This window comes from Dermacentor albipictus, chromosome 2 (assembly GCF_038994185.2).
Source record: "Dermacentor albipictus isolate Rhodes 1998 colony chromosome 2, USDA_Dalb.pri_finalv2, whole genome shotgun sequence".
Lineage (NCBI taxonomy): Eukaryota > Metazoa > Arthropoda > Arachnida > Ixodida > Ixodidae > Dermacentor > Dermacentor albipictus.
In genome coordinates, this window is record NC_091822.1 from 190,797,598 (window position 1) to 190,820,531 (window position 22,934).

General features: G+C 46.0%; 2 protein-coding genes across 8 annotated transcripts in view; one reads left to right on the plus strand and one right to left on the minus strand.

Moving 5' to 3' along the window:
- Positions 1–10,041: 10,041 nt before the first annotated feature.
- LOC139056385 (uncharacterized) lies at positions 10,042–18,990 on the minus strand. 7 transcript variants are annotated; one of them, XR_011512327.1, is made up of 3 exons: positions 17,179–18,938; positions 13,240–16,637; positions 10,042–10,149 (listed from the first exon to the last, which is right to left on the minus strand). XR_011512327.1 is itself a non-coding variant. In XM_070534585.1 (2 exons), the coding sequence occupies exons 1-2, from the start codon at positions 17,337–17,339 to the stop codon at positions 16,133–16,135; spliced, it is 666 nt and encodes a 221-aa protein (XP_070390686.1). In that variant the 5' UTR covers positions 17,340–18,865; the 3' UTR covers positions 10,181–16,132. The 7 variants fall into 7 exon arrangements, 1 of the variants encoding a protein (XP_070390686.1); XR_011512329.1 differs by lacking the exon at positions 10,042–10,149 and having other exon boundaries at positions 10,181–16,637; positions 17,179–17,467; positions 17,606–18,845; XR_011512326.1 differs by lacking the exon at positions 10,042–10,149 and having other exon boundaries at positions 10,181–16,637; positions 17,179–18,603; positions 18,742–18,844.
- A 123-nt stretch (positions 18,991–19,113) lies between these two features.
- LOC135898459 (rabankyrin-5) overlaps positions 19,114–22,934 on the plus strand; it is a 63,830-nt gene continuing 60,009 nt past the window's right edge. Inside the window, exons 1-3 of the mRNA XM_065427380.2 lie at positions 19,114–19,265; positions 21,757–21,943; positions 22,733–22,851. Of these exons, the coding sequence (XP_065283452.1) occupies positions 19,253–19,265; positions 21,757–21,943; positions 22,733–22,851 (319 nt within the window). The 5' untranslated portion in view covers positions 19,114–19,252. The remainder of the gene's footprint in view (positions 19,266–21,756; positions 21,944–22,732; positions 22,852–22,934) is intronic.

The window sequence follows — 22,934 nt, forward strand, 5'->3', positions numbered from 1 at the left end:
TCTAGATTTCACAACGAAGAGAGTAAAATGTGAGGTCACTTACCCTGTATTCTGAAACCATCTATGACTGGAAGCTTCATTCCACTGAGATGAGCGCAGTGCCACCCCTTGACTGAAGACGACGCTGTGTTTCACAGTAATTGACATGAAGTTTAATTAAAGCTAAGCAACCGCCTGTGTCAAGGAGTGGGGCTGCTGTGCATTTGAATCCAGGTGGAGGGTTGAGTGGAGAATACAGAAGTTAGTCATCTTTACCGATCCTTGAGCCTCTTAAGAGATTTCCTACAACATCTAAGCTCAGCCTTTCTGTTTTCTTACAGCATGATTATTACAGGTGGTACAAAACATTCCATTGTACAGTTTCTATAATTCTTTGGGAAAACATACATCACCTCACTAAACAGGAATAGGCTCAATAGGTTCACTGGTATCATCTATAGTGTTTCCATCCAAGACCTATTGCTATTACAAGGCATTGCAGACATTCAGTGACGTAGCCAGAAATTCATTTCAGGGAAGGATTCTCCACTGGCCACTACCACTCCCCCATCACCTCTCTCTCTAGCACTATATAAATGTGTGGAGGGTTTTACATCACACCAAGACAAACTCCTAGCACTCCCCGGACAGGAATGCTTTAGCAATGAGGATGCACATTTTTACGTTGCCAAAACTTTGCTTAACTTCTGACAAAAGTTTTTCATTGCTAAGACTACACCTAAAATTATGCTATCATCCTTGTGCTGTTTTTAAAAATGACTATATTAAAAATAACATTTTGTTTACAAATTGATGTATTTATATAATGTATATTATGACCTTGTTGGTACATTACTTAGGAAAGTGAACTGTGCTAAAAACATGACAGCGCTCTGTCTTGTGTCTTCTTGTTTGCAGCCCAGACTTGTTGCAGCCCAAGTAGCAGTGAAGGTCAGCGTTATTTTCTTACCAGATTTGCTAGTGAGTGGTTCAGCCATGGCTGTGTATGGAAGAGAGCGGGCACTATTTTGCAAGTCGCCTATTACTTAATTGCAGGCATTATGGGCATGCTTCCCTGACACCTGCCTATTCTAAAGACTGCAAAGCAGCAAGCACAGCACATGCTATGACAGGGTAGGTGAATCTCAGCTAAGGCAACTGGCCACAGCTATCTGGTGTTGAGCGATCGAGCAGTGATGAGACAATCCCCCTGTGTTCCATAATTTTTCACTTCATTCTTGATGCCCTTAATGCGTGTCACCACCCTAGCCCCCTTACTGTATCATCCTCCCCACTCCCTGGAGCTCTCTGAAACTCTTTGCAGCTGATCACTGTCCCACTTTTCAACATTCACGGGGTTGTTGAATGACACAGAATTCTATAACATTCCTATATTTATGTTTCTGTGTGGACATCGAAGCCATTCACCTAGCTCCCATAGTTTGTTGTGGCGGCTTCTTAGCTTCCCTGGTCCAGCACCCCGTCCTTGATATAGATTGCCGCGCGCAAATCAGCATTCTGTAGGCCTTTCTTTCTTGTCCCGTTTTCTCTCCATTTTTTCATTCTTAGCAGTGTGTACAAACTAGCCTGAGAGCAAGCTCTTCTGAAGTTTATTAGCATAATGAAAGTCAGAGTCAATGGAAAGTAAAAGAAGAAGGTGGGGGGAGTGTTTTTTATGAGTTTTCTAAACAAGCAAGTTGATATAAGTAAGTTGTATAATAGCAAGCACCAAGTATGAAAGAATAAAAAACACATTTGCACTTCTCGTCTGACGAAATTTACTGTACTTTTACAGAAATGAAAATCATTGAAAAGGAAGTAAGTGTTTACGTTGAGATACGAGCACGTAATCTGTAAGCCTCGTAAGCTTATGTCAAGTAAAACAACATGAAATCCTGAGAGATTGAGCTTCTTAAGTACACGTGTTATAATAGGAACACCAACCTTCTTCAGTATGATAAAAGCACTGTAGATCAAGGTTCTCCACGTAGTGGAAACATTGTTAAATCTGTTAAGATGTGAATGTGGGCAAGTTGGTAACAAAGTTCTAACTTGCTAAAGCACATTACTGTCCTCATCGAACTAATGACTATAGTTTCTTGTACATGTGTCTTGATCACATTCAGCACAACATTATGCATTTTTAGCTTTCTTTAATACATTCTGTAGCCCCTCAATGGATTCAAGATGCTAGAAACCTATGTTGAACTACAAAGTGCTTGCCATTAAAAAAGACAAGAAGTCAGTTCCTGTGTTAGAAATATTTATTAGTTAGAGAAAGGCTAAAATTTAGTATGAACATTAGCCATGTCTTGAAGTTTTCATCCTACTCATTTTACAGTTGAAGCTAGCTTGCTTCTCAGGTTACTTGTGCTTAGAATTAAAGCACAACAAACAGATGAATGGCTTGCCGGGGCGTTATTCACAGAAAGTGGTCACTTTTCTCACTCTCTCCATAGTGTTTGGGCTACTGCTGGTACTGTTGGCCGCATAGCAGCCAGTGCAGAGCCACTGAGTGTCGTGTGCCGATGTGCCAGTTTTTCTTAGCATGTGGACACTTCTCCCACGAGTTTCTTCGATGTTGTCTTGACGAGGGCCGAACAGTGAATGAGCCAGTTCATCTTGAAATTTTATAATTGGCGTAGAGTTTCCTTCAAGCATGCCACGAATGTTCTACTCATTTATGATGACACATCCAACAAGCAACTCAACAGCTACCTTTCTGTACCACTTGAGTCCTTTTCTAAGGCAGCTGTGGTATAACGTCATTTGGTCACTATAGTCGACGCCCTTTTTTGCTGCATTGTAATCGAGACCGGCCTGATGTTTCATGATTGGTGCACCGTCCCTTGTTTTCTTCCCACTGTCCACCAAAGTTGCTTCATATTTGGCGACAGATGTGAGTATCAGAACAGGCCTCTTGTCCATCCACTTCAGTGCCTTCACTCCATTTTTGGACTGAAGTTCGGTAACACTGCCATTTGCAACCTTTACTTCAGTGAGATCTTTTGGCAGCCCTTTCCTCACTGAGCGAACTGTGCCACGAATGAAAGTGTCTTCCTTTAGAAGGCGAAAAGTGAGCGGCAAGCTCATGTAGAAGTTGTCTACGGACAGCGGGCACACAACTTCCTTGTAAATTTGCAGGAGTTTCAAGCATACATCTTCGGCATGTCCGATGCCAATTGTTCAGTCACACTTTCCGGCATATACATCAACCTTTAGCCTGTAACCGTCTTTGGTACATGCCTTGAACAGCCTGACTCTGTAAGAACGAAAGTCTGCCACACCATGGCACTATTGTTTCATCTATCACAACCTCCTTTCCTGGCTCAAGCACAGTGGCAAAAATTTTGGTTCAATTTCTCTACCAGAGGATGGATCTTAAAGACATGATCCTGCAACTCTGCAATCAGTTAATTGTCCGCAAAATGCCGGAACCTCAAAAGTAGGGAGAAGGCGGTCACGGCTCATATTTTGATGAATGAGTTCAACACCATACAGGTTACTTTTTGCCCAGTAGTGACTCGGATAGGAAGATGGACGAGATTAATACAAATTGGTATTCCAACAAATGCTTCCGTTTGTTGGAGATTGGTTTCCATCCAATTTTTCAACTTTGATTTAGATTTGGGAGTAGGAAGACGGAGGAGACCAATACAAATCAGTATTCGAATAAATGCTTTAATTTCTTTGGCATTGGTTTCCGTCCAATTTTTCAAGCGTGATTTAGATTTAGGAGTAGTTGACTTCAACACTTGTGTGAACCTGTTTGTTTCATTGACCATCATTTGCCAAATGTCATCCGTAATAAACAGTGAACATAAAGATGGGGCATAACGGCTAGATGGCAACTGAATGATAGTGGGCGGCCTAGAGTACGTGTGGTGTCACACTAGGCGAAGTGGTTGTTGCCGGTGTCCATTTCTCTAGAGATGGGCTGAGAGAAATGAGAGCATTGTATCCTGAATCATTCACCTCAGAATCATCAGTCAGGTCTGACTCTCCATTTGACATGCTGGCTGAGGTCTGTGATGGTTCGTAAACACTATCTTTGTCACTGATTTCACTGTCCACTGCTGAACATCTGACACTGAAGCACTTGACTCATCCGCTGGTGATCGCGAAGTTGCTGGTGCATTCTTCTGGCCCAAAACTAAGTTTATTTGTTTCCTCTGCATTGTGCTTTTTTTTTTCATCCGTAAGGGGCATGAGGATCTATCTATTAGACACGCTGAAAAGTTTGGGAGTAGCAAGAAAAATGCAGGTACTTATTCCAATGGGACGTATTTCAAAGACTGCTGCGAAAGTTTGCAAGAAACCCAACTGAGAAATGCGCCGCCACTCCACTCTCCGAAACAAACATGCCACCCCATGTCCAATGCAATAAAAATATATATTAGTTGCAATTTCAAACCTCAGATGGCAACACAAGAGCAAGAATTCTTGCGTGTGGGTCACTGGTGAGTCACGCCACACACAGCATAAAAACGTTTTCGTTGAGTGCATCGTGGATTGCCAGTGGGTCATAGCATTTAACATCAGACAAGTAGTCTACTGGCTATCTATAATCTCACACAACAAAAATCGTACCTCTGAGTTAAAGTGTCATAATGTTATCGCAGCAGCAAGCAGATGAATGCCCGTAACTTTGCTGCTGCATAGGAGCACAGGCTGTGCTGTGATGGCACTCAGAGTGACACGTGACTTAGATTCAAGGCAGCATCAGTTATTTGTTGAATCTGTTGCTGCAGTGAACTAATTAAAGTTTAGAGAAATAATGAAAAATACAACCCGAATGTCTGGGTGCTTTTGTTTTACTTCGCACTGTAGCAAGAGAGATGAATTTCCGTTTCGTCTCCTTTTCCCGACGTTTGCACGCGCGCAGAGAACGAAACTATACGTCATTGTCTACATGTGTTCCAGCATTGCGATCATGAATGCTCTTTTATCCTCTCGCGTTTGCCTCAGTGCTGGGGCACTGACTTATACCGCTAATTACGTGTTCTCGTGTAGAGCGCGCACTATCGTCCGCTACAGGAAACGAGACAAGCGCAACAGCTCGCGCGACACCGTCACCGGAAGTGTGCCGGTGACGGTGAAAAAAAGAAGACGGCAGGGTATACCCGCCGCGACCCCTCGGCTCCGGTATGGGAGAACGCAGTGAAGGAAATTTGCTTACACAGGCGAAACGGGGAATGTCGAGAGAGTGTTTATATAGGCGGCGACGCTCGCCTCCTGAAATCATGCGTTCGCGGCACTTCAATCATTCTCTATCTGCTGTTAATGAACCAATTTGAAAAATGCTTGCGGTAGAACACTTCTTAGAGGGCACGTAACAACTTTCAGTGTATAACCAAAATTTGTTATACAGCCTGTGAGGGGCCCTTTAAAACAAACTCGGTAAAAATCGGGTGTACTGTGGGATGTTGTTACAGCTGCGTCGAGCTTCACAGCCCTCTACACAAGCATTGCTGTGAAGCCTGTGGCAGAAATAGAGTTTTATTCAATCAAAGTACTGCATAGAGCGCGCTCTCGTGTTGTGCTACGTGGATTAAATCATTCGTTTCCTGCCTGCACAAACGTTTGCATCTCGAGTGGATTTCAAGCACACCGTATAATAACGTGCAATTCCGGCGTGCTTCGCAGCACTATACACAAGCACTGCCGTAAAGCTAGTGGCAAAAGTACGATGTCATGAAACCAGATCAATGCATACACCTCGCTATTTTGGTGCGCTGCGTGAATGGAAACATTGCTTGCCTGCCTGCACAAACGTTTGCATCTCGAGTTAATATCAAACAAATCATATAATATGTGCAGTTTCGTCGAGCGCTTCACCGCACTGCATGCAAGCATTGCCGTAAAGCCTGTAGTATAAGTAGGGTTTCATGAAGTCAAGTTAATGCGCAAACCTCGCACTTGTGGTGTACAAGGTAAACAAAGAATTCGTTGCCATGTCTCCGCAGTAGTTTGTCACGTTGATTTGTGTGAGCATATTGGTTCATGTGCCCCATCTACCTCTGTGATGAGAAAATAAGCAAGAATATCAGCTGCTATGTGTCGATGCATATGCTTTTTATTACAAGGTGTATAGGAGCAGTACATCTTACTGCATGAGTAAACCACTCATGGAAACAGTACGTTCCTTGAACATTGTAGCTATTTAATAGCCTAGGAAGCGCGCTATATTGGAAGTTGCAATTTTTTTTCTGTTCGCAAAATTCAATAACTCGATGCTTTTTCTAAAAGCAAAAAATTATAAATTTCGCAATGATACGTATGCTGCGTCAGTAAGTTAAGTAGGCAGCACATAATTAGGCTAAACCAGAGGAATATCCGCAGGTAGGGATTTATACAAATGTACAAAGCATTTAAAAAAAATGTTTTCTCAAATGTTTTCAGTGTGGAGTAAGGAGTTGCATGTGCGTCCAGCGCTGATTTCCAGCGCTTAATTTTTGTTGAACCTTGATGTAACAAAGACGTAACACTCAGCACTCTATTTTGTTACATCAATTTTTTTTTTTTACAATGGAACATTGCATTCTACTATACGTGCCGCTCATGCGCCCCAAAATTTTGGCCCCTCTAAGGAAGTCACTGTTCTCTAAGTTTCGCCCGAAACTTAGATATCGCTACTTCCAATTGACACTCGTGAAACCAGCTGCAGCCACGTCGGCTTGCCGCCTTTACACCGGCCGCAAATTACTTTTAAAAAATGTGGCACGCGCGGGCCGTGTATATGCACTCTGCTGCGCGCGGACAGCCATATGCACGGGCACGGCCAGGCAAGAGACGTCGCGCGCTCTCTGACCCTAGCGCGCACTTGATCACGGGACGTGGACAGCGCGCATAAAGCTGCCATCCTTCTCGGCTCACAATCGCACCCTTTCATTCGCAATTAACCCCAGCATAAGGGATGCAACGGAGCACTATAATTTTTGTCACATTTGGACTTTAAACCAAACATCAGGGCGATGGCGAAAATTCGCTTAGGGTGTCCAAAAATTGCTATCGCAATAATACACTATGGAGAAAGGTATTATGTAAATTATCTGTGGATGGGTCGAAACCCCCTAATTTCCCAAACACGCACCCATCCACTGGCACGCTGCACACATGGATCCCGCGCGGCACGCTGCATCATTAAGGCGTATCGTTCTTCGCTAGCTCTATGATCATTTATGCAGTAGTCACTTGGCGAGAAGCTTAATTTCCAACCTATGCGCAAGTGTCGTAGCTGAATTTCGAAAGTACACGGACCATATATATGTTGGCAAAATAATCGGAACTCACTATTTAGACTCGCCAAAATTATAATTAGCTGCTCACTTGAACTCATAAGAATATACTACTCAGCCGAGCTCACTCGGGCTCAAACTCGCCAAAATACTGCTCAGCTGGGCTCACTCAGACTCATGGGATGATCTCAGGGAGTTGACTCATCAGTGAGTTTGCCAGCGTATGATGTGTGCTGAACCACAAACCTGGCTTTCTTGAATAAAAACAGTTGGTCGCTGCAGCATATGGATGCACATAAGTGTAATTCAGAGTGCGCGGCATTGTAAAGGCTGCCACAGTTACCATGCCATGCTGCAGGTCATTTCAGTCATGTCAAATGCAATACCCCTGCCAGCTTTTAGTCAGTCGATCAAATGTGATTGCTATTTATCTCATCACAACACCTCATTTTCCTGCCTAAGGCTTTGGGTGAATTTTCCTTGGCATCCATTTTGTTACTCTAACAGGTTACCAGTTATCTGTTGCCTATACGAAATTTGAAGTTGTGCACATGTCATGTGGACTCCATGCCAAACTCGTAGTACTGCATGCGTTTTTGCAGTTAGGTCTAGAGTTACAGAATCGCATGTGGGAGTTACTTTAGTTAGCAGCTGTAGCTTTGGAACAAACACGTGCATGAGAGTGTGCTTAAGTGTTACCTGTCAAGACTGGGAGCACCAAGGCAACTTGTGCAGTAAAGGCATGGGCAGTACGAGCCCACAGATTTTACTAAGTGTGGCTGAGGTGATGCGTCTAGATTTCACTATGAAGAGAGCCAAATAAAAGGTTGCCTATCCATCATACCTATTCTGGAGCCTTTTCTTGAGCTTTTCTAAAACATTAAGCTCAGCGTGTACACTTTATCACACCATAATTATTACATGTGATATAAAACATTGTATTGTGCAGTTTCTCCAACTCTTCGTGAAGGCATCTATCCATACATTAAACAGGAATAGGCTCAATGTTGACATATCTCCACAGTACGATCTCCAGGACCTCGTACTGTCACAATGCATCACAGACATTATTTAAGTGAACACCAGAAGTGAAGCTCTTTGTTAACATTGGCTAAAATTGTATTTTTATATAGCCAAGTGATCATGCATAAATCTGTATGTCATGACAGAACACTTTGTTTCTCACGGACTTTAGTTTACAATTGTTTTCAAGATCAGGAAAATTGTGCAGTGTGCTAGTTGGTTCAACATACTTAACACTGTTGTGCGGAGTGACGAAGGGACAGGACTTGAGCGAGAAAACAATAGACACCTGAGCACAAACTATCAACTGGTGATTATCACAAGGCAATGATTCTGCTGAAAAGTAGGAACCAAAGGAAAAGACAAGTCGTGGAAGCATACAACCTCAAGGTGGACCCACAGGGCTCATGTGTCAGCCCGCCGTCTATTTCACTCAGCAATAAAGAGATTAGCATAATCACTGACAATAGAGGGTGTAGGTAGACCGGGAAGAGGACTCCTGTGCATGCGTGTAGGCTTTATGTACGCTTCACTTGCAGAAAAATAAACCAGTTCATAGTTTGCGCTCAGGTGTCATGTGTTGTTTTCTCGCTCAAATCCTGACCCTTCATCGCTCTGCGCAACAGTGTTAAGTTTTCAGGTTGTTCACTATGTGATGTAGGAAGGGTTATATTGATGGGAAATCCCAATATTCTCGGGCATATCGTGAAAAATATGGTCCAAGTCAAGTGTCATTTTAGGCTTCACTGTCCCCTTATATAGGGCAAATAGTAATAGTTTGAATTCTATGGACGCTGGTTGCTTTTTCTGACTTAACCTAGGCAGTGCTCAGCTCTCAGTTGAAAGGAACAGGTAAACAGGAGGACTTGCCACATAAGCAGAAGGTAGCACTCCAGACTTAAGCTTAATATACTGCGTGCTTCCACAGCCCTAGGGGGCTAGTCTGTAAGTGTTGACTAAGTGGACTGTCCATTCCAGTACACGCTGAATGAATAGAGCACGAGAGCCCATGGTGATGATTGCCACTTGCTCTACCAGATTATAGCTCTACCTAATCAGTGTGTGCTGAAACAGTCCACTTAGTGGATCCTTACAGAATCCTTCCCTAGACTGATGTTTATGTTGGTAGGTTGCAAGTATTGCACTTTCTTTCCTTTGATGTGGGCAGTTCCCACATATGGATGCAATTTAACATATTGTATTCATATTGCCTTTGGTCTATACATATCTAATTCATGCTTATAACCAGGCCTACAAGCTCTTGTCCTGCATATTTATATAGCCTTCTCATTGGAGAATGGAGTCATTTTCCATTATACCCTCAAGCACTTGAAGTAGACACTGCAATAACCCCAAGGGAGGGGGGACAGTAACACAAAAACCTTACTGGGCTTGTGGTGCTGCTGAAGGATGCACACATACCATTTATGCTAAAATTCCCAGCAGACATTCCAAAGTTTGTACGAGTTCGACTTTAGCTGGCTAAACTGAATGATTCATATTGAAGGCAAATCTTGCAACATTTGGTCAAACTGAATGAAACTGGACAGCACAATTAGCTGTGTTCATCTACCATTTATACGACTGCTGCCCCGAGCATTTTGCCTATTACTTTGCTTTTCGTTTCTGTACTATTAAGTTCAAGTACACATGTACTTTATCACTGTACAAGTATAATGGCTTCAAGGCTTTTCCTGGGCATTCAACAGTCACTATTTATTCCTATAAACCTTCCTGCATGTGAAGGCAAAAGAAACTTATTAATTCATGCTGGAAGTATAAAAAGACAGGTATTTGCACAGAAAATGTTTATTTTGAGCACCGAGGTTCTTGCTGATGTAGATATGGTGCTGGCTCCCTCCTTGCCCGAAGCATGTGCTTGCTGTACACAGCACCAGATGATGGCTTCCTAGGTCAAAAGATCAAAGTGAAATAAGAGGCATTTTGTTTTAGCCCCGGAAAGAAAAAGCAGGATTGAGACATTAACATGTATAAAAAATACTTGCCTAAAGAAAAATTAATACACAAGCAAATTCACTAAAGAGGTTCACTTTCAAGAGCGAAAGTATGGTTACGATGAAAATTACAAGGAAGCTTCACTGCTCATTCAGGTTTCGGTTCAGTAGTTGTTGAGCCACGAGGGTTAGCATGCTACATCTTGCATATTATGTTTTGTAGAACAATATTGCACTTTGAACAATGTAGTGCCTATTTAAATGAACTGACAAGGAACGCTGAAACTCCAGGCTAGTTTGGTCTGCACAAGATATGATACAGACACTGTACTGCATTCATTTAGTGTTTTTGTCACTGATCTCGTGCACAAAGGTCATTCACACCTATCCTACATGAAATGCAGTTACTTCTTTGAAGCTTCATCTAGTCCTTGAATTTGCTGCATGCTTATGTCTAAGGGAGTTCGTTTGGTTCCTGTTAATGTAGTACATCTAAGCAACTGTTATAAAATGCCCATAGTGTTCCCTTGCATGTACAAAACATTTTTGGCCCTTTCAATGCACAATACTCATTACATTTGACACTTGGGACTCGTGCAAGGCACCATTTAGTATTATATGCTTGTCCACATCTGATAATACTTTCATAGCTGGGTCATTCCCATGCCAAATGCCTTGGTTATTACTGTGACCATCTCACACTTTTCCTTTAGGATCTTCTTGTCCACTTTTAAGGAAGCACCCCACGACACAATGTCTCCATCCTAGTGGTGCTATGGAGTTAACTTATGTGCTAGTTGTAGCAGATGACGTCAACTGAAGGCCACTGAAGATAAAACTCTCTGCGACAATTCCTTTTACACAAAAAATGCAAACAATACAGAATAGTCAAAATGTAGTTATCTGGCAAGACTGGCTGCATCCATCATCTTTGTTTGGCGCAATTCTGAGGTGGCTCCATGTTACAAGACGCTTGGCAATTATTGCCATGTGACTGTTTGGGACTCTATAAAACACAAGAATTGCCTTACTCCGGCCTTTCTCTTTGTGCAGCGGCCAAGGTTATTATTCGTCCAATTACACCGTGTCCTGTTCGTGTGTCCATAGACTAAATTCTTCACCACATTGTTTTTGCGGTATTTCGTGAGTGACCCATGAACTCATCTTGGGGTGGGACTTCTTATCTTTGGCGTTTGCTTCTATCTCTTGTCGTCAGCGCCTCACACAACTGGATGATGCCACTGGCAATTCTCTTCCTAACCACGAAGAATGCATTCGTCTTGTCACCTCTTCCGATTACGTTCTTTGGCCACCTAGAGAAAAGATTATAGGTGTCAACTCCTGTAACATTGTGGATGGCGGCGTATTCATTCTACCCTATGACCATACCCTATCTCGAGCAATTCTGATTACCCCTGGCCTTATTCGCTTCTCTGAGGGGTCTGCATTGCTTACTGCAATAAACCAAATCGAACCCCAACTGTTGCCTCGTGGATCAACTGTCACTTGAGCTGTTGACACTCATGTCGTTGCAATTGTCACGAAGACAGCTCAGTGTGTTCTTGCGTCTGTTACCGTGCGCTGAACAAAATCGTGCGCAAAGATGTTCACCCCGTGTCACGGATGGATGATGCACTAGATTCACTCCACGGTGCTGAGTATTTTTCTAGCCTTGACTTTAGACCAGGCTACTGGCAAATACCGATGTCCAAATCCGACAAAGCAAAAACGACATTTGCTACCCCTGATGGGCTCTACGAGTTCAGTGCGATGCCTTTCGGACTCTGCAATGTGCCTGCCACATTCGAACGCATGATCGATAAGTCTTGTGTGGCTTGAAATGGAAAACCTGTCTGTGCTATCTCGACGACATTGTGTTTTCAACCATGTTCTCACAACATTTGCAACATCTTGATGAAGTCCTTGCCTGTCTTGCAAATGCTGGTTTGCAGCTCAACACACGCACACACACACACACACACACACACACACACACACACACACACACACACACACACACACACACACACACACACACACACACACACACACACACACACACACACACACAAATGCAGTTTGGCCAGCAAGGCCATCAAAGTTCTGGGGCACATAGTCTGCAAAGAAGGTATTCGTCCGGACCCCGAGAAGCTTACTGCCATCCTCGAATTTTGTGTCCACTGCGTCAAAAAGACATGCACAGTTTTCTTGGACTTGCTTCTTCCGGCACTTCATATGCAACTTCGCTACACTTACGTCCCCGCTCCATCAACTCCTCCCCAGTAATGCACCCTTTGTTTCGTCCGACGAATGTGAACATGCTTTCCTGCTTTTGCAACATGCCCTGACGTCAGACCCAGTACTGCGCCACTTTGATCCAACCGCGCCCACCATCTTTCACACCGACGCTAGCAGTCAGTCTCGGTGCCATTCTACTACAATGCAACAACACATTCCGCGAACGAGTAATTGCTTAGGCTAGTCGTGCACTAACCAGTGCAGAAAATTACTACACCATAACCAAGCAGGAGTGCTTTGCTGTTGGGCTGTGCAAAAATTTCACCCATGTCTACATGGCCGCCATTTCACAGTCGTTACCGACCATAACACACTGTGCTGGCTTTCATCGCTAAAGAATTTATCAGGTCACCTGGGTTGCTGTGTGCTTCACCTACAGGAGTACGATTTCAATGTCACCTACAGGGCTGCAAAGAAGCATCAAGACACCAATGCTCTCTCTTGCTACCCTCTGCCGAATCATGACGATTCACCATAACCTCTCCGTGATTGTGTACGTCCTGAGTCCTCTTCATCGGCTTTACCCATTGTAGCCCTCGAATGGCTAAGACACAACAGCCCATCTGTCCTTGTGTCCCACTAATGCATCGACCCACACTGCTGAACTATTCTCCAACGCATGGAAGATTCTTCGTCACCTCCAAACGCCTGACTTCGTCGACAACTTAATCAATTCAAGCTGCACAATGGGGTTTTACATCGCAACATTTATCACATCGATGGCAACAAATGGGTCCCGGTCATACCATGTTCTCTGCAATGTGAGGTGCTTGAAGCCTTTCACGATCATGCGACGACTGGTCCTCTAGGCTACCACAAGACTTGCAACAGAATATGAAGTTGCTGCTCCTGGCCTGGCCCATCTTCAGCCGTTGCGAAGTATGTTGCACCCTGCGTTCATTGTCAAAGCAAACCCAACAGCTCCTTCTGGCTCTTTACAACCTCTGCCTTGTCCCGCTTCGCCTTTTGAAGTAGTTGGAATAGACTTGTACGGTCCTCTTCCCATGACCTCACATGGAAATCGTTGGATTGCAACGGCCATAGACCATCCAACACGCTATGCGGAGACAGCATCTCTACCATCCTGGACTGCTGCTGAAGTCGCCGATTTCTTTCTACACAATATTATCTTACACCGCAGCGCTCTGCGCGTTCTCCTCAGTGACTGCAGCAGTCTTCCTCTCTTCTATCCTTACCGAAGTTCTGTGCACCTCTAACACAATTCGCAAGACGACTTCCAGTTACCATCTGCAGACCAACAGCTTGATGATTGCGATGTACAGTCACGTGCAATATGAATTGCAACACCGGTACCCGTGGTCGAAGGGGTTCCAAGGCTGTGCGGCTGTGCAGACACATGGTAAGTTCCAGACCGAAACACAGCTTCAATTAGTGGTGTCTATTAAACTGCTATTTCGAATGTCAGAGCTGCTGCGCAGCCGTGGAGCCCCTTCAACAACGAACAAGAGTGTTGCAAGTCATATTGCATGCGACTGTACATCTACCCTGGCCACACGAACGGGGATGCAATCCTGTCGTTCATGACATTCGCCTATAACATGGCTACGCAACGTACCACTGGATTTAACGTTTTTTCTTCATCTATGGCTGTTCACCAAGTTTCATTCTTGATGTATCATTCCTTTCGACTCCTGTACCCCCATCAGTTCCTTTCTTGGAACAGTTTGTGTCTCGCCTCGCAGAGTGCAGACGCCTCGCCCCGCTTAACACAGACGTCTCCCAGGACGCTCGCAAGTTTCGTTACGACTCGACCCACTGTGCTGTAACTTTTTCTCCTGGTGACAAAGTTCTTTGGACTCCTGTGTGCGTTCCTGGCTTATGCAAAAAATTTTGCAACACTTCTTGCTTATGCAACACTTCTTGAATGCCCACACCACCATATCGTCGGGCAGCGAGCACAACCTGCGACACCCACGTGGCCACAGTGACGAGAGGCGGCCTGCGCAGCTGGCCGGTTGGGGTCATCAGGTTGTCGCCGGCCATCCACTGATTATATTGTTCACGGACACGGTCTTTAACAGGCTTGTTGAGCACGACGTCCAGTGGCTGAAGTGTTGACGTCATGCCTCCCGGAATGACGGCGAGTTCCGTCCTCCCGTCGCGGAATGCCAGCTTCAATCCTGCGGTCAAGTGCCCGCGAAAGGCATCCAAGACGAGCATGCTCGGAAACCGCAAGAGTGCCCCTGGTTGCCGATTCCAGACGGTCTTAATCCAATTGAGCATGAGGGCCTCGTCCATATAGCCCTTTTCATTCACGCGAACGACATCCCGTGGGAAAGCCTCTTTCGGCAGCGTCTTCCTCTTGAATATTATGTATGGGGGCAGCTTTCTGCCATCTGCAGTACACGCGAGCATCACCGTGAATGCTCGTTCCCCGTAGAAAGAAGCTCGACTTCTTTTGTGCCGCGTTCGCACACTGGTGAGCGACGGCATGTCGAACCACACCGGCATTTCATCAGCGTTGCCGATCTGTACCAACATGTAGCCATGCTGCTGCCGGAGACGGATAACATAGCGCTGGAATTCGACCAACTTGTCCTCGTATGCCTCTGGCTGCTTCTGCCAGATTGATTTGCGCTGTCGAAGTGCGAATCCCTTGCGTTGCATGAAGCGACGAACCCAATAAATGGAGCCCTTGAATTGTTCCTTGGGCAGTCCGGATTCTCGGGCGATCTCAATAGCTTTGATGCAGATGAGTTCTGCTGTGACTGGCAATGATCTGGCACGATGCTCGCGGACAAAATCCGCCACCCTGTCTTTGAGCTCCGGGTGCACTGCGCCATAGAATAAAGAACTTCGTCAGAATAAAGAACCGCGCAGCGCCTGCGAGTTGGGCCGCGTCGGTCACCAAGGGGGCGATAACAATGTGGATGCCGAAAGGTCTGCGCTCCTACATGCTGCCAGACGACTATTCATGCTGTGCCAAGGGCCGGTATGTAAGTCAAGGGGTGAACTTTTAGTAATATTTTTGGGAAAAAACCTCAACCTATATTCCGCACTATACGGTACTCGCACTGCTGGAGACATATGCCGTGGCCGAGAACCTACGGCTTCCCGACTACACGGGTGCCACCACCTGTGCCACATGCAGTTGCACTGCGGCACCCTGCCTAGATGGAGTCCATAAGCCAGGAAAGCCACGCACGGCAATCTATGTCCGCAGCACCCTGGCGCGTGCTGTTCTACCTGTTGCTGACATCGCCGGTGGCCCCTTGGAGTAATGCGCCGTTGTGGTACGCCTTGGCAGCCAGGACACGGCTGTGGCGAGCATCTGCATCCGTCCAGGAAAGCCGTGGGATCCCTCCAGCCTCATCCAGCTGGCTGTTCGCCTTGGTGGGCATGCAGTCCTGTGCAGTGACTTCAACGCACACCACACGGATTGGGGAAGCAGCAGCTGCACCCGCTGAGGCAAAGGCCTCACAGATGCCATCAGCTGAGCTGGCCTGCTGACCTTGGAACACCAGGGAGCCCACCTACGTCTACCGCAGAGCTCGCACAGCCATTGACCTCTCCCTCAACACTGAGCAGTGCTCCTACTCCTGGGCCACAAGTTCGGACAAATGGGGGTCTGACCACTTCCCTATTGTGATCAGCCCCAGGTCTGGGAGAAGGCCTAGGTCAAGAACTTACGTCACAGACTGGTCCCTGTTCCGGAAGCACTGCAGCAAGTTGGAAGATGGCCGTGACTTCCTGAGCGCCATCGTGGATTGTGCTCAGGCTGCCACCGTTCAGTGCTCTACCCAACCAGATACCCCCGCTCCGGACCTCCACCTGCTCAACATTCGTGCCTCCAGGCGCCGTATGGAGCGTGGAGCAATCCGGACGGGCAAGGCAGAGCATTGGACCGAGTACAGACGTGCAGATGCCCGCTGCAGACGCCAAGCCCGGCGCAGGAGGAGCCTCTGCCATCGAGGGCAGGTCCAGGGGACCCCTGGCTTGGAGACTGCTCAAATCCCTCACCAGCAGGAGAGGAAGCCTACAACCTGTCCTCGCCGTGGCCATCACGCTGAGCATCAGCGAAGAGGCCCTTGCGGAGCTCCTCGCCAACCAGTTTGCGCTGGCTGAACCACGCACTGCAGCCATCCTGAAGGTAGGGCAGCCTTCCGTCAGCCTGCCTAGCTGCCTGCACAACCACCACACAGGGTCTTCGCTTCTGTAAATGGCCTGTCATCCAGTCTTGGGAGCCTGGCCTCACAGTTCATTGGCCCAGAAAGCAGTCTGAGCGCTTTTTCGCTACCTGAGGGCAACAGACTTGAGTGCCCGACTATAGACATCCTACACTTAAGTTCTCTCTCTTCCTCTTTCACTCCCCATTCCCCTCCCCACGTGTAGGGTAGCAAACTGGACTCAGCCTGGTTAACCTCCCTGCCTTTCCGTCTTCCCTTCTCTCTCACCACCCAGGGTGGCCATCGAGCCAGGTTATGGCTATCTACCAGGACCCGCTGACGCTGCACGAGCTCCAAGCATCGCAGTGTACCAGGAGCCCAGTGCACCAGGAACCCAAATGCTTCGCAACCTGGCCGCCAGCGAGCAGCTGCACCTGCTTGACTGCTTAAACATCTGGCAGTCAGGGCAGGTGCCGGAGTCATGGCGCACAGCCTACGTGGCCCCCATCCTGAAGGCCGGCTGAAAAACGTGAGCTCCTATCGGCCAGTCTCACTCACCTCTGCTGCTTGCAAGCTGATGGAGGCCATTGCTTTCTGGCCGATGAGCAGATAGGCTTCCGGCGGAGCTGATGCAGTGCGGACTCCATCGTGGACGTGGTCTCCACGCTGGAAGAGGCCAAGGCCTGCGGTGAGGCCGTGCTCCTGGTGCTTATCGGCATGAAGGGGGCCTTTGATGGCCTGCCCTATCCAGTCGTTCAGCAGGCCCTGGACCTATTTGGTAGAGGGCGTCCCACAAGGATCAGTGGTGAGCCCTTTCCTGTTCAACCTGGCCCGACTGCCTGCTGTCCTGCAGACTGACCCCCACAACCACGTGAATACCTCCATCAACGCGGACCACATCGCCCTATGTGTGCGAAATCCACCACACAGCCACAGCAGTGCGCGCTCGGCTCTGCAAAGAGCCCTCGACACCGCCGCTGCTTACCTGAGCTGCATTGGCCTTGCCATCTCGGCAAGGAAGACAGAGGCCATGCTGCTCCACCCAAGAGCAACCGCCCGCTGCACAGCTGCAACTGGAAGGCGACCTTGAAGCCCGGCAGTGACGTACCCGGGACTACACGTTCATCACCGGCTGACCTGGCTGCCTGCTGTCAAGACCCTGCACGTCCAGGTCCTCCGGGTCCACAAGGCAGTCTCCCAGCTTGTTGCCCGAGGACAGAGCTGCACCACTAGGTGGGCTCTGCGGCTGTACCATGCAGTAGCCACCTCACGCCTGCGGTACGTCCTCCCACTCGTGGCACTACCACGTGCCCGTCTCAAGAAGCTGGAGCTGCAGCATAGGGCCGAGATTAGGTTCTGCCTGGGCGCTCCCTGCAGCTCTGAAATCGCTGCAACCTTGGCCGAGGCAGGAGCATGGTCCCCATCACTCCTGTCACAGCCCACATTCGACAATCAGCCACAGCTGTGCACATCGCTGAATGACACTGCGTTCAGGAATATCGGTCACATACCGACCGCACACATAACCCCCATCACACCTGCACTGAGCATTACGCTGCGGAGAAAGCTTATCAGTGAATGGCTACTGACAGCGCAGCGAAATTTTGGTTCTAAAGCAATTTTTCCCGACCGTGCAATGAGGCCGCAATGCGAGACCGCAACGAGGCCGCAATTTGGTGACTTTATTCACTACCGCCCTTAGCCGGCAGATCTGAACCGTGCATCAGGAATGTGCATTTCCATTGGGGAACAATAGAAACTCTTATTTAGGCTAAACAAGCGCGCGTACGTACGTACTTACATGCCGCACTCGGGACATCTGCCATTCAAATATTCTGCCATGTAGCAGCACCGTAACCAAGTAATGTTACTGTTACGTGCTTCTGACAAAGACTCTAAATAACTCTGAAGGAGCGCAGTTCCGTGTAATATACGTTCTCTGCATTAGGACACTGTAGCACTGGCTGGCCGGTGTGGCGGTCCCTGCAATGCATCACAAAAGCTCGTGAGGAACCTGGCTATAAAGTATCATCACAGAACACCTATATATGGCATCATGCAGTCGAAAGATTAGCTACGCGTAGTAGATGCACATCAAACGCAAAGACGAAGTATACTTACGAGAAGCAAAAGCCCGAAAAATAAGCGATCCACCGCTTCGTGCACTCCGAACCTGCCATATGCCATATTATGCCCTTATGCCGCCAAAAAGGCCGGATGTGACATCACGGACGTGAAAAAAACAAAGACCTGATGTGACGTCCCGGACGTGACGTTTGGGTGAACCTAACGCTTGCGCTGCGTTCACCGGGTGAACGCAGACACTTTCAAAGCGAAACTGTGATGTAACTGGAGTACTACAAGCGGATTTTGGTTTGAATCGAGCGTAAGAGCAGCATCCCTGCACTGGCCCATTGTATTAACGTTGACATACCATATAATAAAGAAAAGACATACTTCTAAGAACGTTGCACTGTACGACATTGATCCGCTTCTGCCGGAGCTTGGCCGGAGGCTATTCATCTTCAGCCAGTCCACGAGCCATCCTAGCAGCCAGCTAAGCCAGCGACTCCGCGATTCGCGAGCGCCGTCCTGGCGCTGCTCAATTCATCTCTGCATCCACTGGGCGGCGATGGCGGAAGGAGGTATTGCGTTCGTTTACCTTTCGCTTTTTTTCTTTGCTAGATATGAACGATTTGTAACTATCTTCGTGGCTCCGAGAGACGCTTGTCGTTAAAGTTTCACAGAGCGCGGGTTTGAAACTGCACGCGAATGGGCGTCAGCTACTGCGGTCACGCAAGCGTAACTTGATTCGCTTCATGTTTTCTTTCTTGGTTTGCTTTCCGGTTTTGTTTACTCAAGCTTTACAGCACGGTAAACCCAGCGCAGGAGTCAGTAGTAGCTTTAATTATTAGTTTTAATGCATGATGCTGTACAACAGTTGCCTCAATTCGTTGGGCTGCAAGGCCTGTCAGTTTCTGTCGATGCGCTAGGGTCCGCGTCGATGCGCTAGGGTCCGCCTCTTCGGTGGGCCAGTCTGTTGCTTATGTGCTAAACGTGTTCGGTGCGCAGATTTTACTCATCATTGTCAAGGCACTTGACTGAGGGTTGCAAACCAATATACAGTCCTCCACTCGGTGGAGAATGTGTTGAAAAAGAGAGAAGTTTCACATTAGTACAGCTGCAAAGGCGGGCGTTGCCGAGTGCAGAAACAATTTCTTATGTAAACGTTAAATTATTAGGTACGTACGTTCCAGTCATATAGGTATAGACACCTGTACATAGAGGTATAGACACCTGTACAATCCATAACACAATTACTTGTTGGACCTTGTAAAGCTCCGTATGCTGTATAGTACAGTTTTTTTTTTTTAATATGAGAATCCTCAGCTCTATTTGATTTAGATCACACAGTGTGCTACAAGTACAACCCACGTGTTTTTTTCATTGAAATATGCTTAGATTGCTTTCGTAAGAAGAAATTTGAACTCTTGTTAGAATCATACAGTTTGCACAGCAACATTCAGTCTGCCACCAATAAGGGAAGTTTCCAGTAGTGACAATTTTGCAAACGATGGTCATCTGCTGCATTTATAGAGATCCCATGCCATTTATGTAGGTTCCTCTGTTCCATTGCCTATGTTACCAGGTAAATGCTTATAGTTGTATGTGCACACTACACTGCTACAAATGACATATTGTAGCCTGGCTGCCTGCCCCCTTTGCTATAAAAGAAACAATGACCAATGATACCTCTAGTGGTGTGTCTGGAACGTTCACTACAGGTAAGGGGTTCATTGGTTTTGTAGAGCGTTAAAGATAAAAGCATGCATACTATTGACAACAAGCTTTAATTGTTTTAACTTTATTGAACACCGCAGTGTAATTTGTTAGGCATATACAAAAAGGTACTGCAGCACAAAACTGCAGTTCTCCGCATTGAACATAAGTCTATTAAATTTTGCTACGTATTGAATAAGCGCATAGTGTTTTGGCATAGAGAATTCCATGTTTCCGTTCATACATTACTATCACAGTGCTGTCTAGTGACAATAGCTTTTAGTTACTGGGAGATAATTTTTGACAGTGAAAAAGTGTACACACTGGTAGTATAGTGAAAAACAGTTTGCATTTATTTTCGTGTTCTATCTTCTGGTGTCTATGTTTCAGTTTCAGTAAAATACAAGCTTTGATATGATTTGAGCTCCCTCAGGAAACAAACTCAAGGCATAATATTCAATAAACATTAGTGGTATAATGAATCACGTAAGAATATTGCAAATACTAATTTGGGAAGCTTGTTTGTGACATGGGATACAACAGTGATAGCCTAAAAATTGGCTGACAGATACCAAAGAGATATCAAAGAGATATCAAAGTCAAAGTGGTATGTGGTTACTAGGCCTGTTGTTGAGAGTCCAGTGCATGTATATGAGCAATGCAGTGGCTAATGATTTTGTTTTTGAATAAATTATGCTGAAATTGCAAATGTTGTACTTTTCCTTGATCAGATTGAAAAACTGTCCTTGCTAACAGCTTGACTAGTGTATACTTACCATGTAACTGCAGACTTATTCTTTCTATTCTCTACTATGCTTTGGGGACTATCTTACTCAAGCTTTATGGGCGAGTTACTGTTAGTATTTTCTTGCTGTGTAGTGAGCATAAAGCTAAACATATCAGCTCAAGTGCATGCTAGGGCACACTCCTCTCTTGCAGTCATAAGACAAGTGTCCAAAGATGCACTGCCTTGTTACAGGGTAAAATGTTCTGATAAAGTGCCTCAAGTTTTATTTTCTTTTTCTAGTGAATTAGCTTTGTTAGCGTTGCATTATCTGGACCCACCAGGCTGGCATAGCAGCTATGGCATTGCGCTGCTAAGCATGAGGTTGCAAGATCCAATCCTGGCCACCGCAGCCGCATTTCAAGGAGGGTGAAATGCAAAAATGCTCGAGTGCTGGGTGCATGGCAAAGATACCCATGTGGTCAAAATTTCTGGATTCTCCCACTACAGTGTGCCTCATAATTATATCCTGGTTTTGGCTCATAAAACCCCGCAATCTAATTTTTAAAAAATAATCTGTCAGCCATCAGCTACAATTGCTTTTACTTGTAAAACTGTCACATCCTTTTCAGAGGTGGCCAAACTCCAGCGCCATTTGTCCCTACTACGTGAAGAATATGTTAAGCTGCAGGCACGCCATGCAGACGTTGAGAGGAAATACAATGTGGCCGTGGCAGCATCCGGCAATGCAGGCTCAGACAGCTTTGTTTCTCGCCTGCTCAAAACCGTGGCGAGTCTGTTTGACCAGGAGCTTTACAGGTATATGGCATAGATATTACCTTTTGTAGTATGCTTTGCACTATTGTCATCCTGCGCAAGCATGCTACAATTTTAGTGCAAAGTTGTTCCACCTTTATATATATACAGAGAGAGTCTGGTGATCTTTCGGCATTTGACACTGTATATGTGGCAGATATTCTGTTGTTCAGTAGATTTTCTAGAATCACTTCTTGTGACATGACATAGCTAAGGTCCATGCAAGGAATTTGGACACTTATCACAAAATGATTTGCAAGTAAAGTGGTGTTTCAGTAAATGAGGCACAGAAATTTGTAAACCTAGGTCTATGAGTCACAATGCTTCTGTGGAGGCAGCTGATTAGTGTAAAACTCTGGCTGACTTGCATACTGTCAAATGTTTGCCCACTTGAACCCATCAGATTTGTATATTACAAGAAAGGTTCTCGGGGAAACATAGTGACACAAATTAAATACCTTGGTTTAATATACTCTGGAGATAAATTTATTGCCATTTTTTTTTTTCAAAGCACTGTTACTGTAATAGCGTTCTTTTTTTAACCTTTAGGACCAGTATAAAAAGGTAATGGTAAGAAATAGTATGGAACGGCAAAGGCTTTGTTGTGCATGATGACGTTACCATGCATGATGTCAGGATATTTTTTGGTTATATAAAAGATCCTTCACAAAGTCACGTGTGCCTGGTTGTCAAGTTGAGTTGCAGACTAAGTTGCAAAATTCTTTACATGAAGGTCTGACTGCAAAAAAAGCACCGAGTATGCTTCAGTTATTCTTTTTTTCTTTTTTTCAGTGACCTGACAGTTCAACTGAATGGCAAGTCAGTACGAGCTCACAAGTTTGTCTTGTCTTGCCGGAGCCAAACATGGGGAGTAGGAAACCTGGCTGATGTTGACACATTAGACTTGACAGGTTAGATTTGCCTCTCTGTCTAGAACAGTCCATCATTGCTCTGTGCACACATTTGTAGTGTGGGTCTTGCTCAGCTCTGCTTC